At 40.5% G+C, this 16117-nt stretch overlaps 1 protein-coding gene across 2 annotated transcripts; it reads left to right on the plus strand.

Annotated features, from left to right (window-relative positions):
- The first annotated feature begins 3838 nt into the window (after positions 1–3838).
- Positions 3839–14142, plus strand: CA7 (carbonic anhydrase 7). Of its 2 annotated transcripts, XM_005229354.4 has the most exons (7): positions 3839–3913; positions 5912–6109; positions 8639–8757; positions 10121–10216; positions 10453–10515; positions 11942–12097; positions 12379–14142. In XM_005229354.4, exons 1-7 carry the CDS (start codon positions 3874–3876, stop codon positions 12499–12501), a joined length of 795 nt encoding a protein of 264 aa, XP_005229411.1. In that variant the 5' UTR covers positions 3839–3873; the 3' UTR covers positions 12502–14142. The 2 variants fall into 2 exon arrangements, with proteins under 2 accessions (XP_005229411.1, XP_027640157.1); XM_027784356.2 differs by lacking the exon at positions 10453–10515.
- The last annotated feature ends 1975 nt before the right edge of the window (positions 14143–16117 follow it).

The following is a 16117-nucleotide window of genomic DNA, read 5'->3' on the forward strand; positions in this document are numbered from 1 at the left end:
CCAAGAATGCTCTGCATAAATTCCTTCTTTCCCTTTGGCCCTCTTGGCCCATATTTGATTCAAGTTTTTTCTCTTGAAAAATTGTCTGTTATTTTTATGCACATCCTTTTTGTCCTTTTCTTCTCAATCTCTGCTTTACTTGGGGACACTTTTGTAAATTTTCTTTCCTCCTCCTTGTGCCGGAAAGAGTTTCCCAGGAAATAAATGTGGAGTTCTTGCCCTTAGAAATCTCACGAATCTCGCTATGCAGCTGTGGGAGAAGGATTACCACTTTCAGCTCCTGAAGTCACACTGGATGCCTGGGAATCTCCATATACAGTCATCACATTTTTGTGTTTGCAAAGAAAAATCTGAGAATATAAAATCTGAAATTTCTATTGTTCATCAACGAGTGTAGGCAGTCACTTTTAAAATTAAATACTAAAAAATGAAAAATAAAATCTGGAACGGTTCTGCTTTTTAATGCTTAGTGTTGGCAGTACACCCTCCTGTTTATATTTACCTTGTGAAGTATTTTTGTGCAGTTTCTGGATTCATCATAAATTATTTTAAGGCACACATAAAGAACAGATCTCACCTTGGTATAACTCCCTTTTGGAAACTGCCAGCGTTAGTAATGGCAATGTAAGAAGAGAGATGAGCTGCCTGGATAAACAAGATACTCTTTCAAGAACCTGAGGTATAGGCAAGCTCTGGAGTGATGAATGTTTTAACATTTAATCTGCTCCTACCTATTGTACTTCAGAGGCTCTAGAGTGAAAGGCCTGAACCCAAACTGTATTTCTGCCATACTTTTGTTTCTAGGCAATGACACATCAGACACATACACACTAAAGAAGGCAAGAAGGCACATGACACCTCGTTCAAAAGCATGTTGCCATTGTTAAAGATGCTCAGCAAAGATAATTGCAAGTTGCCTAAGCAAATACACCAAATGCCAAGTAACTATTCTTCCATTTTATTTTACATCTCCTAAAATACAACTTTGCCCCTCTACAGTGACGCAGTAATATATCTCGAAAGCATTATTCTCAAGTGACATCACCTCCTTGCACGAGTACCTCCCAATGACTCTAGATCTGTGTTATAGAGGTGATTTGCCTTAGAGAGCCAAAAATTCAATTTCCTCAAACCTGCAAAGCTTAGTACGTTCAGCTTCTGTTTGGCATTCCAATTTTTACTTGGAGCTTTCTAACCATAATTGTTAGTTCCCATATAGCAATTTTAGTAAAGGGAGCTCAAATTAAACTATAAAGAAGATTACTCCATATACAGGAATGGGAAAACTGAAGTGTTTGTTGTTAGTTCAGTATCACAGCACGGTGACGGGCCAGGAGAACCCATGTATGTGTCCTAGGCTGCTGCTCTGTTCACTCATCATTGCTGTCAGAGGGGAATAAAACTCTGAGTATGAAAGCTGGGGAAGACAGAATTATTCTTTAAGGTAGCTTGAAACATTTCACTGTAGTTGATGGGGTTGTGCCTTCCTCTGATTCACTGCTAAGTAGACACTTTTGAGATGTAGTCAAAGCCTGTGAGAATTTCTGGAAATCATGAATACATCACTTTTAGCTCAGCCTCAGCATTGGAGAAATCCATCCTTTAAGCACCTACCACTCTGTTTTTCTCACTTCCATAAAAGTTCATGAGTGTGATGTAATTATCCTCCATTCAAGCTAGTAAAATTGTGAGGAGAATTAGATTATTACTGCAACTTTTGTAGTAATAAATGACAATTTGAGGACAAAATCAGTGAAAATCCATTCTTAGAGGCAGCCAGTATCAAGAAGCATCAGAGTTACAGAATAATGTGGTATTTGTACAAGCAGCGGTGGTATCCTAGCTTTAAGGAAAACTGAGTATTTTCCTCAAAAAGAAAGAAGGCTGCTTGGATGGGGGAGCACATTAAACTGTCACATACACACTGGCTATCCTTTATAGGTAACATCTTATTCAAGATATTTTTTCCCTTCCTCTCAGCTACTGTCATTCTCCCTTTTCCTGCCATGTCCTCAGCACGTTTTTTGTTGCCTGGGAGTTCTCCCTGTGCCCTGCCTTTGCAGTCCACCTATGCAGACATCTATGTGTTTTTGAACGTGAGAAGATAAAAGCTGAAGTGGTGAACGGTGTCAAATGCCTGTAGGCGTCGGGCCACTTCAATGGCACTGTGCCCTGCCAGCAAGATCTGAGGCTCAGTTTTCAAGTTTCTCTTGAAAATAGTTGCTCAGTACTTTCTGTCTTGCAGACAGTTTCCCCCAGTCTATAGTCTGCTTTTTTAACATACGCAGCTCCTCTTCCATTTCTTCTTTTCACTGGGAAGTTGGCATTTTTTGGTACTTTTCCCCACCGTCTAGAACAGCTTTTCTGACTATTTGCATCTGACTGACTCTCTTCGCATCTGGCTTCCCTGCCTACAAACACAGCACAGAGGCATGCAAGAATAAGAACCAAAGCATCACCACCTCTTGCAGCTCCTTTGTCCTACTAAACAGCAAAGTACTGTAACCCGATGGCAGTGCTGCTGTCCTCCTGCCAGTGTTGGGGTCACCACGAGGACCTGTGTGTGCTGACTGCCCCAGACATACCCACAGTGCCAGTGCCTGTGCCCGTGTCACGCCTGTGCAGGCACCTGAGTAGTTCACAGTAGTTTAACAGAAATAAATTGAGAAGTTGACCTGAGTACGTCATTGCAGAGCTGTTCTGTGGGCACCTTTACAGCAGTTTCTTCCCTTATTGAGTGATTTAGCTTGTATCAGTGAATCCCAAAGGTTTTATAGCTGACTCCTGTGGAAACCTCCTGGAAAAGGAAATAAATTCTTACAAGGCAGTACCACAACAGAAAAGTTGCATAAAATGCTTTCATTGATTTTTTTTCTTCCATTTTCTTGATTGCATAATAGCCGAATCCCTATTTCTGTGTGCTATTGACTTCACAAAAATCAATATGTTTATAAAATGTAGCCTTGACAGAGAGCACTTCCTCAGATCTAACAAAATTACTACCAAGGAGCTATATTTCTTGCCACAAAGATATCTTAAGGCATTTTACAGCTGCAGACAGGGTATCTCGTTGTAGCCCCTTCATGGGTTTAGCAGGGTGCAGGCAACTACTGGATCATAGCGGGTAACTGAAGCTTCACAGACCTGCTCCTTTCTCTAGAGTCTGCTGTGTTCTGTTCCCTAATATCACCACACTTTTATTCTTGCCTTTTTAAAAAGTTTCTTTAGAGTTAAAAAGAAAAAATATCTGATTACTAATTTATCCTTAATTGATGTGACTTTTACCTTGTTTAAAAGTAGCACAGGTCATTTTTTTCTGAGGTGAGAATGTTCTCCATCTCATCAAAGCACTGATTCTGAAGTCTGAATTACAAATGAGGTCGAAATATTCATTTTTTGCAGCTGGAGGGAGTGTTTAAGAGAAGAGGCAGCGATGTTTCTCCCTGCAGCACACAGAAGCCAGAAGGGCAGTTCCCGCTGCAATCTGCACACATCACTGTGCCCTGGTGCTCAGAGCAGGTTACAGCTCTTGCTTCCTTGTGATGCAGAATGGCAAAGTAATACTACTTTTTCCTAAATTTGATCCACATGCCACCTGGACAGTCCTGGTTCCTGTCTAAGTCCTGGGACTTCAGTTTTCTCAGTTTTACGTTTTCCTTCTCCTGTGCTGAATTAGCAATCAGTGAGCAGCAGCAGCAGCAAAGCTGGGAGCAGGAGGAGCGCGGGTGCGTTCCCTGTCCTGCGGGAATTGCTTTGGTTGCTCTGTATCTTTAAGGGGCTGACCCGATCCCACGGTGAGCCATTATAAATGCAGGTAAGCAGCAGTGCCCTGATCAAAGAGCTGAGAGCAAAGCAGGGTGCAGCTCCCCTATAATGACTGGCCACCACAGTTGGGGATATGGGCAGGATGACGGTAGGTTATAGCATTTCCGTGCTGCATCTCTCTGTCTTCCCCCACTCATTTTCTTTCTAGAACTGTTGTCTGAGCCCTGCAGAGCTGCCTGCGTTTTGATGTCTGCAAGCATCAAATATATATATATATAGCAGGTAATTAATTACTTTACTGATAATAAATAGCACCCAGAAAGTGGCACCAAAAGATGCACAAACTTACGGCTGCTGCCTTTCGTTGTCGCAATCAATGTTCCTGGACTGAGGGAAGCAGTACTGAGAGGGGTTTTTTTCAGGCTGCAGATAATACAGATGGGTCCTCTTCCAAAAAGCTGTTACGAAAAGGATTAACTGTGTCTGTCTCGCCAGAAGCAATTCTTTAAAGCAAAGATTTAGCAGAGCAGTAATACATCTTCTGATCCTGTGTAGCAGTTGAAATGTGATATCTAGGCTTCCATAGAAGTGAATAAAATAAGTTATATGCTGCATATTTCTAGAACATCAATAAATTGTACAGATCAGTATCAGAGACCTCTTACAGAACAACTTATGCTTTCTGATTTGACAGTTTTTAATTTAGTCATCCTCCTTGGCTTCCCACCTCCAAGAATGTGTGTCACAGAGCGAGAGGATATGTGAAGCTACTGAAAGATTCCTACAACAGTGTTCTATAGTACCTGTATCCTTTACAGGGAAGGCTGGATGAGTGACTTGTCTTGCCCAATAAGACTGTCTTTTGCATAACTTTCAGGAGCCTCTCTCTTTTGACAGCAGTTATTTTAGCTCCTGAGTGTCCAACAAGTATTTTGCGTAACCTTCAGGAGCCAGTCGCTCCATTAACAGCAACTTGAATGCTAAGTGAAGCTGGCTAGTGCTAGCAGATAGTGACGCATTTGGGCATATAGGTAGTAGTAACAAAGCCATGTATACTCTTACAGAGCTTGTAAGACAAATTATATTGCCTAAGCTTGTGTAACAGCATTTACATCCTAAATCTGCTTTATAGGCAGGCTGAGAGAAGATATTCTTTTATAAGCTTAGCTTTTCAGAAAATTCCAAAGGAAAGAGTATAATAGATGACTGTTTTGTTACATAAACTCAAGGAGGGTAAATACCTGTGCTTGATTAACAAAGTTTCCATTTGTCAAAGTATGTGAGAATGCTACAATTAGAAATGTGCTTGTTGGGAATCTTAAAGTAAAATTGTTACTGTTAATAATTCATCAACGTAAGCAGTAGAAGAATTTAATTGCTTCTTGCACCACCATACCAAAGTAGAAAAAGAAGTCATAAGAATAAGTAATTCTTTGATGCAGATAAGGTTTTGTTATCTCAAGCAGCATGACAATGTTCCAACTCTGGCAGCAGAGAGCTGTGCTATTAAATTGGCCTTTCTTCCCCACTCCGTTGAGGTCAGGAAGTCCAAAAATGTTAATTACTGCACTGTACCCTTTGCTCAGGGTAGAGATACCATAATGGGCATGAGTGAAGAATGAAGCTGCCTCAAAGATTTACTGCAATCATAAAATGGTTTTAAAAATAACTGCATAGTCAGTATCTAAGAGATTGAGTCATCTGCATCTAATTTGAATCACTGGAGCTTTTACACCATCTTCCCCAGGAAGAATTAAATGCTGTTTCTTTGGGGGAGTGTATGTGTGCATGCAAGTATGTTCACACTGCACCCACCTTGGAAGGTCTTCAGATACCTTTGCAATGTAATTTCAAACTCTGCAGAAAATCAGTGGCACAAGTAACTGCGGATACAGCAGTCTGTTGATGTGCTGTGCTTCCCTCAGTGTTTCGTACAAGACATTTGAATCCCCCCCCATCTTGTTGCAGCCTGTCTGTGCTAATAAAAACACACCAGCATAGAATTTAAATGAACTTCTCAGATACCAAATATTTCAAGCCACTCCTGCTCAGCAAGCTTTACTCCAAGCCTCATGAAAACCTGTAATGATTATTTTGGGTATAGTAGGAAGAAAATAATGGTGCTTTCCTTTCTTTCTTTTTGAAGGACCTTCAGAGTGGCACAAATCTTATCCTGTTGCCCAAGGGAACCGCCAATCACCTATTGACATAGTTCCTGCAAAAGCAGTTTATGACCCTAAGCTGAAGCCACTTATTATCTCCTATGACTCATGTACGTCTCTCAGCATCTCCAACAACGGCCATTCAGTTATGGTTGAGTTTGAAGATACTGATGACAAGGCAGGTGAGACTAACACACAGCCAACTAACTCAGAATACCATTTTGTGACTTAGTGAGGGGAAACAATTAAGTACATGCTGTACACTATATGATGCATAATTGAGCCTCGCGTTTCCTGTCTTCAGTAGAGTCTCTAGCGTGGCAGCGCTGCACAGCAGAACAGTGTTTCTCTGTTAGGAAAAGCCTTTGCATCGGGGACAATCAGAAGTTTGCTTGCAGTGCTTCCCTTTTCAATTGGGATTGTCAGTTTGCTAGACAGGGCATCCATGCATCTCTCCAGCACTTCTAGACCACATCCAGCCTGCAGAGGATGTATGTACGCTCCTTACTGCCCGTTTCCATGATCATCCAAGTCAAAGATGCTAACACACTATGCCAGTTCTGTCTGGCTCACTGCCCAGTTTCCATCCACAGGGGTAGGGAAGAGAAGAGGATTAGCGGAGATTAGGTCATACAGCATAATCGTCATAATCATAGTCACTACACCAAGTTGTACCTGGAGCAGTCACTGTTACCTTGCATCATTTTCTTCTCTCCTCCCTGCCTCATAGCGGTTCAGTTTTTTCCGAAATTATAGAATCTTCAGCTAGTTCTGAGTTGGTAGCAGCTTGTGGATGTTGGACTATCTGCAGCTGTTTATTTTTCTTGCCTCTTAGTCCTTGGCAAAGAATACTAATGCTTTAAGTGATTGATTACTTCTGTTAATTCTACTTCTATGCTTCTATGTCTGGGGTGTAGGGTCAGAACATTCAAATAGATATGGTAAAGTAACTGATAAATGGAAAGAGTGCATTTAAAAACCCCCTCTGAACAATTTTCAAAGCTATCAGATGATTTCATCTTCCGTTTATGTGTGTTTATTGATTCTAGCTAAACAGGATATCTGTCCTAGGTAGTCAAAACAAGTTACTTGTTCTGTGAAGTGACTTGTCTGTGCTGGTAACCCTTTGAAATAAGGGCTGGGGGCTAAAATTCTAGCCATTTCATTTTACAATTTCTCTTCTGGAATGAATTTAAAACTGCCCAACTGAACAGTTCAGGTTTTCAAGCATCTTAACCAGATTTGAAAAGAAGGCTGGATATGTATTTTCCAAAATCTTACTACACAGATCCATTAAGCATGCCACCCTACAAAGAATATTTGTAAAATATACCTGCAGGTATTTTCTTAACTTGCTAACTACTTCTGCACAATTCTAAGCTGAACTGTATCTATGTAACAGTGAACTTTTATTCAGCTTCAGAAGTTTAAGATCATCATCTATTACTCTGTATTGAGAGAGATGGGCTCAGAGCACTTGCAGGAATGGAGATCTATCCCCTTTCTACACAAAGCACATGGCTTGTTTTAATAACACTTTCAAGGAAGATGACTGCTAGCAGTGGAAAACATGGTTTAAAGTGTCTTTAGTTGTGTTGAAACAGATCTAGTGACTCACAGCTCTGCATAAATGGCATAACAGAATTTTGACAGTAGCCCACGATAGCTAGATTTCTTGAAATAATATTTGAGACAGGTGTTGCATTCCATTGCTAAGTTCAGAAGAACATACTAGGAGATAGTTATATTCTTAATTAATACTAATACCTTTGCTTTGGCATGGCAAGTTTCCTGTGTAAAGGCCATCTGTGGTAGCACTGTCAGTCCCAGCTTTAATTCTCTTAAATAAAATGTTACGGACTACACAGAGGATAAGTGCTTTACAGATACTAAATGTAATTTTAATTCTCTTACTATAAGAATTTTATCAGGTTTTCATGTCTGAGCAGAATTTATTTGATTTAGTGCCATATAAAAGTACAGAAGAATTACTGGTGGTGTTGATAAAGTATCTTTTATAGGTGGCATCTTAAACATTCATCTGTTCTTAGGTGTTATTTCTAAATGATGTATGAAGTTCTCTGTAGCATTTCCTCACCTTTATAAGGTGATTTCAGATTCTGAATGGTGTCATGTAAAGTACAAGCTATTATATTACCTTTTTTATAGGATCGGGTATTTGGAGGAAACAGAATATAGATAACCTCCACTGGAAGTAGAGATACACTAAAGAGGAAATACTTAGCTGTAGTGTCTACCTGATGTTGAAGGTATCTACATTCTTTCTCACAAAATCTCAAGTAGCACTGTCAAAAGTATTTTAGGTACACAAGTTTCAAATTGTGATATTTTTTAATATTCAACATGGATTTATTGTGTTTAATAGGAAAAGTATAACTCTAACAATGGCTACCACATCTTCATATGTCAAATTCTCCTTCAAAAAAGCTACAAAATTCTGTACAAGTAGCCACTCAATGTTTTTAACTTATATTTTTACATGAATTCAGGTGCTTCTCATGAAGAAATCCAACCCTTCTAAATGTTTGGATGATGCATCTCTTTCACGTTGGCAACTGGGAGAGGCTGCTGGCTTTTCTTCACTGTTGGGCCAACAGCGGTTAGTTTTACTAACAGGAAGCTAAAAAGCTGGAACGCTTAAGCTTTTCCCTCTTTTCTTCTTATTTATTTCTCTTTTTCCCCTTGCCTAGCTATCAGCGGTGGTCCCTTTGAGAATCCATTCCGCCTAAAGCAGTTTCACTTTCACTGGGGGACTAAGCACAGCGAGGGATCAGAGCATACAGTTGACGGCAAATCTTTTCCCTGTGAGGTAATGACATGTTTTTACTGGTGGGATTAATTCATGCAAATGATGTTGACAAATGACCTCATCTGCAGCGGGGACTGGATGCAAGTAAGGATTCTGATTGCTTACCCACCATGGTTAGGTCAGCACAGACTTTAATGAGCTGGTGCCATCCACAGTTTAGAAATGGCTTCATCTGGGGGCTCCCGAGGAAGTTCTGCAGAGCTCGGACAAGGCTCAGGCCTTTCGCAGCACAGTCTATCCCAAATACTGCAGTAGCATAGCATCCAGCGCGTGCTGGAGCATAGTGCTGCATGGGATGCTGCTAGGGAAGTTAGGTCGTGGGTTAATGCCCAATTTGTTTCAAATTAAGGCTGTGTGGTGGGCTGAGCCTGGTGGGGGCCAGCTGCTCACCAAAGCTGCTCTGTCACCCTGCTCTTCAACTGGACAGGGGAGACAAAATGTGCCAAAAAGCCCATGGATGGAGGCAAGGGCAGGGAGATCACTCGCCACACAGCAGCACGGGCAGAACGGACTCGACTCGGGGAGATCAGCTGAATTTGTTACCAATCAAACGGGATCAGGGTAACGAGAACTAACCCGAGTGTTAAGAACAGCTTCCCCCCTCCCCTCCCCCCCTCCCCAGGCTCAGCTTGGCTCCCGATGTCTCTCCCTCCTCCCCGCAGCGGGGCAGGGGGACGGGGAATGGGGCTGGGGTCAGTCCCGCACACGCTGTCGCTGCCGCTCCTGCCCCTCACACGCTGCCCCTGCCCCGGCCTGGGGTCCCAGGGGCTGCGGGTGGGGGTCTGCTCCCCGTTACCCCCCGGGGCTGGGGGCACAGCCTGCCTCGCCGGGGGCTTCCCCACGGGCTCCGGCGCCTGGAGCCCCCCCGGCCCCCTCCTGCCCTGGCCTGGGGGGCTGCAGGGCTGTTGCTCTCCCACGGGCTCCCTCCCCTCTCCCCCTGCAGCTGCTCTTGCGCAGGAACTTTCCCCCTTTTGAAACCCGTTATCCCAGAGGCGCTGCCAGCGTCGCTGCCGGGCTCGGCCTTGGCCAGCAGCGGGTCCGGCTGGGAGCCGGCTGGCATCGGCTCCATCGGGCACGGGGGAAGCTGCTGGCACCTTCCCACAGAAGCCACCCTGTGCCCCCGCGAACACAGCCCTCCACACAGCCACACAAACCCAATGCAGGCTGATACATGAAAACTGTGTGGTGTCTGCCCGTGCTTATGGACTGGTCCAAAACTGAATTTGCTCATCTTTCCAAAGATCCTTTAGAACAAAACCTACATTCTGTTATGAATGGCTGTTAGTGCCTGTTAACATGAAACCACCTTTGTCCATATCTCCTATCACTAATCTGTTTAATTCTTATTTATTTTTCCTTAAAGCTCCACTTAGTTCACTGGAATGCCAGAAAATATGCAACATTTGGAGAAGCAGCAGCAGCTCCAGATGGCTTGGCAGTAGTTGCTGTTTTCTTGGAGGTAAGAATCATAAAAATAGCATGTTTACATGATGAAAATGCTGTCAAGTGTTGGAGAATCAAGCCACATATTTAAGATGTGCTTAAGGAAAACAGATGACTTGTTGGAAGCAGTAACTCACTGCAAATTGCTGTTAAACTTACTTCAGTAGGAATGTTGAGATTCAGATAAGGAAACAGCTATTCAAGTCGTAATTATTGCCATTCTTATTTAACCTGTCTGCTCCATTGTTTTAGATTGGGAAAGAACTTGCCAGTATGAACAGGCTGACTGATGCTTTGTACATGGTAAAATTTAAAGTAAGTTAAAGAGCTTAACTATTTTTAATTGTATCTGGGATATCCTTTAAAAAACAAGCTCATGTACAAGTTTGAGACAAAAATGGAAAATCACCCACTACAAATCCTCCTGTCATTAGAACATTGCTGTACTTGTATTCTCCTCTTCCCCTCCAAGGTCCATCTTACTTGTCCAATTCCAGGTGCCTCCCAAGGCTGTGCTGACCACACTGGCCATTCAGAGTTTCTGCTTTGCCCAGAGTACCTAAAATCAAAAGCTCCATGACCCTGCAGGCTCATGACCCTTTCCCATTGAGCATAGCCTTGAACAAACCAAAGCTGGCTGACTATCTTCTGCTGCAAAGCTCTGTCAGGGGACAATCTTAATGAAGTCCTGAGCTAGTTTCTTCTTACAGTGATGCCTCAAGGTTGTCTTTTACCAGATGTATCAAAGAGCTTTGCTGGACATTGATACCTGCTGTACTTTCTCAAGTGCAGACTCATTGGACCACTGCAAATGTTGCCCTTTCTGGATTTACATGAGGTTAATGTATTCTAGAGCGTGCACAAGTACTAATATGCAAAATAAAGCGTATCTAATACCTGAGTGGGCATTTTATTTCTCACTCCTCAGTATAGGCTTGTGAAAGATGGGAAAAGAAGGCAGTTACACAGCAGTATGTAGGCTGCAGACACACTAAATGACACTTCGATATCTAAGTGATTTCTTCCACTTGCAGGAAAGAAATGGTTATCCCTTAGTTGTAGTGATAGAAGGTCTGCAGGTTTGCCACTGGGGATACGCTGCTCATTCTGTTCCTTGTAAGCAATTTTACAGACAATTAGACTGTTTTCTGAGCGACTAAGTACCTTTCAGATACTCTTACAGGCTGAAAAATCTTGCACCATAAGGCAATCACTACCGCAGACAGCACCTCCTTCTGTTTCTACTGGTCTCGGTTGATTCACGTTCCTGTAATTTTAGACTTGAACACTTGGTTTCTTCAAAGCCAGTATTTGTCCTAGCAGACAATAACTGTTTGAGGCCAAGTTTTCAATAGTTTAAGTTTTCTACTGAAATAGATGGGAAGAATAGAAAACAGCAAGCAATGAGACAAGGAATTCTCCATATTATCTGTAGCGTGCACTGAACACTGTATACAGAATACACTTCCTGCGTTATTTTTAGATCTTTTGTGACAAGAACTGAACTTTGGTAGAGGCAATGGGGCAAGAACTCAAAGTGCAGGAAGCCAGCAGCAGACATCACATTTGCCATGCTACTCTTGGATAACAGTTCTTATAAGGCAGCTAAACCTTTAAAGACTTTTCCCTTTGCCCTACTTTTTAATACTATTTTAGCATTTTTTTCTCTTTCAAAGTTTTTTTAACTTACAATTAGAAGTAAAAAGATACATTTCAAGTTGGTTTTTTTTTTCGCCCACAGGGAACAAAAGCTCAATTCAGAAACTTCAACCCCAAATGTCTCCTGCCTTTGAGTCTAGATTATTGGACATACCTTGGTTCTTTGACAACACCACCCCTTAATGAGAGCGTAACATGGATAGTGCTGAAAGAACCCATCAGAATTTCTGAGAAACAGGTAAACTTTTGATACTCCTTCAGTTCTTGTAGGATTCAACACTGGATAAACAGCCAGTGACTGTTCTGACTTGCAATGGGGCTAAGTCAAAAGGCCATTAACCTGTGAATAATAATAAGCCTTTTCAATAATCACGTTTCTGTATTTTTCTGTTAATGATTTCTAGGATCTTTGCTTGAACCTGTTCTATTAACAGATTAAAATGTATTGAATACTTCCTTTTGGCCCTTTTTTAGTATTGATTGTTCTCTTAAGCAGTAAGTTTTCACCTGAATTTACAGCTGGAGAAATTCCGCATGCTCCTCTTCACCAGTGAGGAAGACCAGAGGATCCAAATGGTGAATAATTTTCGCCCCCCTCAGCCTCTTAAGGGGCGAATAGTCCAAGCTTCCTTCAAGGCCTGAAGAAAAATGATAACGGCCCTAAGATCCAAGAGCTTCCACATCTGAGATACTATAAACAGAAACTCTGGTCATCAGATCACTCATGGAACTGATAGATGATAGCCATTTCCATGAATACTCTGCTTGGAGGGGGACAATCTTCTGATTTTGTATTTTTTTAATTGCTCATTCTTTTGAGAAATGGGATCTTTTTAACTAGTGCTTTTTAACATAAGGGATAGTTAAGTAAACTAGAGTGTTCTCCAAGGCGTGTAACTCTAAAAATTAAGATAAAATCAAAATCCCACTTAATATAAAATGGGAAATTATGTAGTGATCTACTAGTACTGATGGCCACAACTTCTAATTGTCTCACGTGATACATGATAAAATGGTAGTCAAGAATTTGGGACACTTTGGACTTAATTTTTCCTTACCGATCTCTTGTTGGCATTTGCTGAGCTCTGTCTGATTTAAAGATTGCTTTCATTGTATTCTTGCTGTCTGTTGATACACACAGTACACATGAAAAGTTATTTTCTTGCCTCAAGTAGGCACTGGTATGAAAACTACAGACATATATTCTAAGGTTACTGTTCTAAGATTCTATTTTATAAGTAATTTAAATAGCAATGTAAATGCTGTGTTTAAAAGCAGGTCATTTTATTGCACCGTGTTGTTCAGACATGTTCTTTTAGCCCATGCAGCATACAGAACTATAATGCCCTTGTCAGTTTTGTTGAAAAGAACATCCATAGCAATTCAGGTATGTGTGCTGTGGTTCTCAATTGTTCAAATTCTACCTCAATTAAGTGATTTGCTCTGCAATACGACCTCCTTTGTTGTCTGTCCTAAAAAAAAGTAGATATCTGTTTGAGGGATGTAACATGGCTAGACCTTGACTACACTGAGTGTGCTTTGCTGCACAAATCATCCCCTCCCTACGGCAGTCTGTGAGGGATACCCCCTGCAGATACACGGTTTCATCAGTCCTGAGGCCTTTTACCTCTTGAAAAGAAAGTTGCTTTAGAAAATCCATGTGCTAGTATTACTGCTTCTGCAGCTGAGTGACAAAACTCAGGCTCGTGTCTCTGGTACTAAATACGGTGATATTACCTGTATCTACCTGCAGTCAGGGTATTTTCAGCTACCTTAGTTCTGGGTTCAAATGTTCTACTTTATCTGTATAGTTCAGATAGAAATTGCTGGTGTTTATCAATTTTCATCAGCTTAAATGGAGAAATCAAAGATGTACAATGTAAAGAAAAGCTGGGGGTGGGGTGGGTGGGAAGAACAGCTACTATGGGCAGTTCTCCTTTTTCAGAAAGGGAGAAAGACACTAGATGTGAAGCACTGTACAAGGAATGGAAGACTAGAATTCTAGACACAGCTTTTCTACGGTTTTTCTGGTAATCTGACCTAAAACTATCCATTCCTCAGTTTCCTCTCATAAAATGAGCGTAACCCTGACCTACCTCACAGAAATGTTGTGAGGGCTAATTCTGTGTTGTTTGAGATGTGAGATTCTGATACAGCAGATGCTAAAGGAAACAATCATTACAAAATGCAATGGTTTTACCTATTATGAATGTAACTTTACTAGTAATACAAACTGGTATTGCAGAAAATCTATTTAATGTATCTTAATTTCTTTGACAAATAAATGAGAATTTAAAATCAAGTGTGTGTCTCTTCATCCTTTATTTTGAATAGACTCACCTCTCCCTACTTACAGCACTGTTTTTCTTGGAATTTCATTAACAAAAATGCTGCTTAAGATCTTCAAATGATGCATCTATTTCAGATCAAGGAATGCTTTGATTTTTTTACCTTCATTTCATAGAAACTTCCATTATGCTATAGTAGAATAATTTAAGTACAGGTAATTCTGGTTTTTGTTTTTTGTTTTTGTTTTTTTTTTTCCCCATTCTAAAATTCTACCTCTGTTTAAAAATTGTTTTTAGTCTATATCATAATTCTTCCCATCTTTTGGAACTAACAGTTTCTCCTTCAGCTTAATCCTTTCATTCAAATGCTGATACAGTTTGTGCATCTTGAATGACTTCTTCCCCAGTAGAGTTAAATTATTCTTATCATGAATCATATGTCCCTGTTAACACTAAAACCTATATGAAGAGACTAATTTTAAAATGTTAAGTGTTTCAAAAGAAGTGTACGTTTTTGATAGCCCAAATACATTTTTTTAGGGGTAAACTAAAATACTTTCCTGATCAAAATTTAACCAGTATTACTTACCATACATAGCTTACTCAAGCTACCAAAGCGCTGCTGTATTGCTGTTGGTACCCACTGTCACAGAGCTGGTCACTGATCAGTATTTTCAGTATTTTCTCTCATTCTAGGTAGATTCCTGCTCACTCAGTGTTTTGCAAAAGGCAAAGAGGGCTTGTATACCAAAGCGTTGTTCAGTTTTTCCCCAGCTACAACCACCCAGGCTAAAAAAATTAAAATCTTATTTACCCATACAATGTGTCCATTCTGTAACCTTGAACACAGTACTTAAGCTTCTTTAAGGGTGGTTTATTCATGAGCAACAGAAGGATAATGTTTAGTTCACAAGGTTATTGTAAAGAGCTTTAAATGCTGAATCCGCCAAGGTATTCAGTTTCTGAAAGGAATTGAACTATACCTTCCTTCAGAAATAAATTTCACCTTATTTATGGTTTTCCAGTTGTTGGATTAAAGAACATGATCTATTTTTACCATGGTGAAGCAAAATATGAAAGGAAGTTTTTATATTCTCTATTGTTTCTTGGAACCATGGTCATCCAATATAAAACTACAAGGTTTAAATTTCTATATGGTTTTAAACTTATAAACTACATTCTAGCATTGAATGTACTTCATGTATTTTGAGATTATAAAAGCAAACTTGGAGAAGAAATATAAAATATTACATGAAATAGTAAATTTTACTGTATATTCAATGAATAATGCAATCAGTATGATGAAGGTATAGTGTTCAGTTAATTTAAGCTTTGCAGTACTGTCTTTTCTCTGTAACTGAAAATATAGTCCACCAGGAAAACATAGCAAAAATAACAATAAAACTGACCGGTGCTTTTAAGTCCTTGGGTGGGGAACAATCTGTTATTTTCAGAAAGGGCAGTACAAAGAACTTTAGTGATGATTCTTTCTCATTTAGTAAAGTTCTCCTGTAATAATATTCTGGGGTACATGGAACTATATTTATTTGTATTCCTTATAATAGGTTCTTGACTTGTTAACATATTGGTTGAAACACAGTTAACTTGAGAGCCTTGTAGCAAGAACCTTTTATTTCTTTTACCGTTACTTTATGTTGTTGTCCACGAGATGAGTATAATCAAACCCAAGGACTGTGTACTATATTTATAATATGCTTTGAGACCCTCAGAAGATATTAACTATAACAGTACAAACTTCCCTTATTTAATAATTTCACCTTTGATCTGAGCTACATTTCGGTGCTTGCATATACAGGCACGACCATCAGTTTGAAGTGCAGTATTTTATAAGACCATAGGTATTGAGCCACTGTTACCAGTTTGCCTGAACTCCTACCAGTATTCTAGCTAGTGCCTCTATTATAGATGTCCCCAGCAAAGGCAATTCACAGGGCCAAATACCCATGCTG

The sequence above is a fragment of the Falco peregrinus genome, chromosome 14, assembly GCF_023634155.1.
Source record: "Falco peregrinus isolate bFalPer1 chromosome 14, bFalPer1.pri, whole genome shotgun sequence".
In the NCBI taxonomy this organism is placed as follows: Eukaryota; Metazoa; Chordata; class Aves; order Falconiformes; family Falconidae; genus Falco; species Falco peregrinus.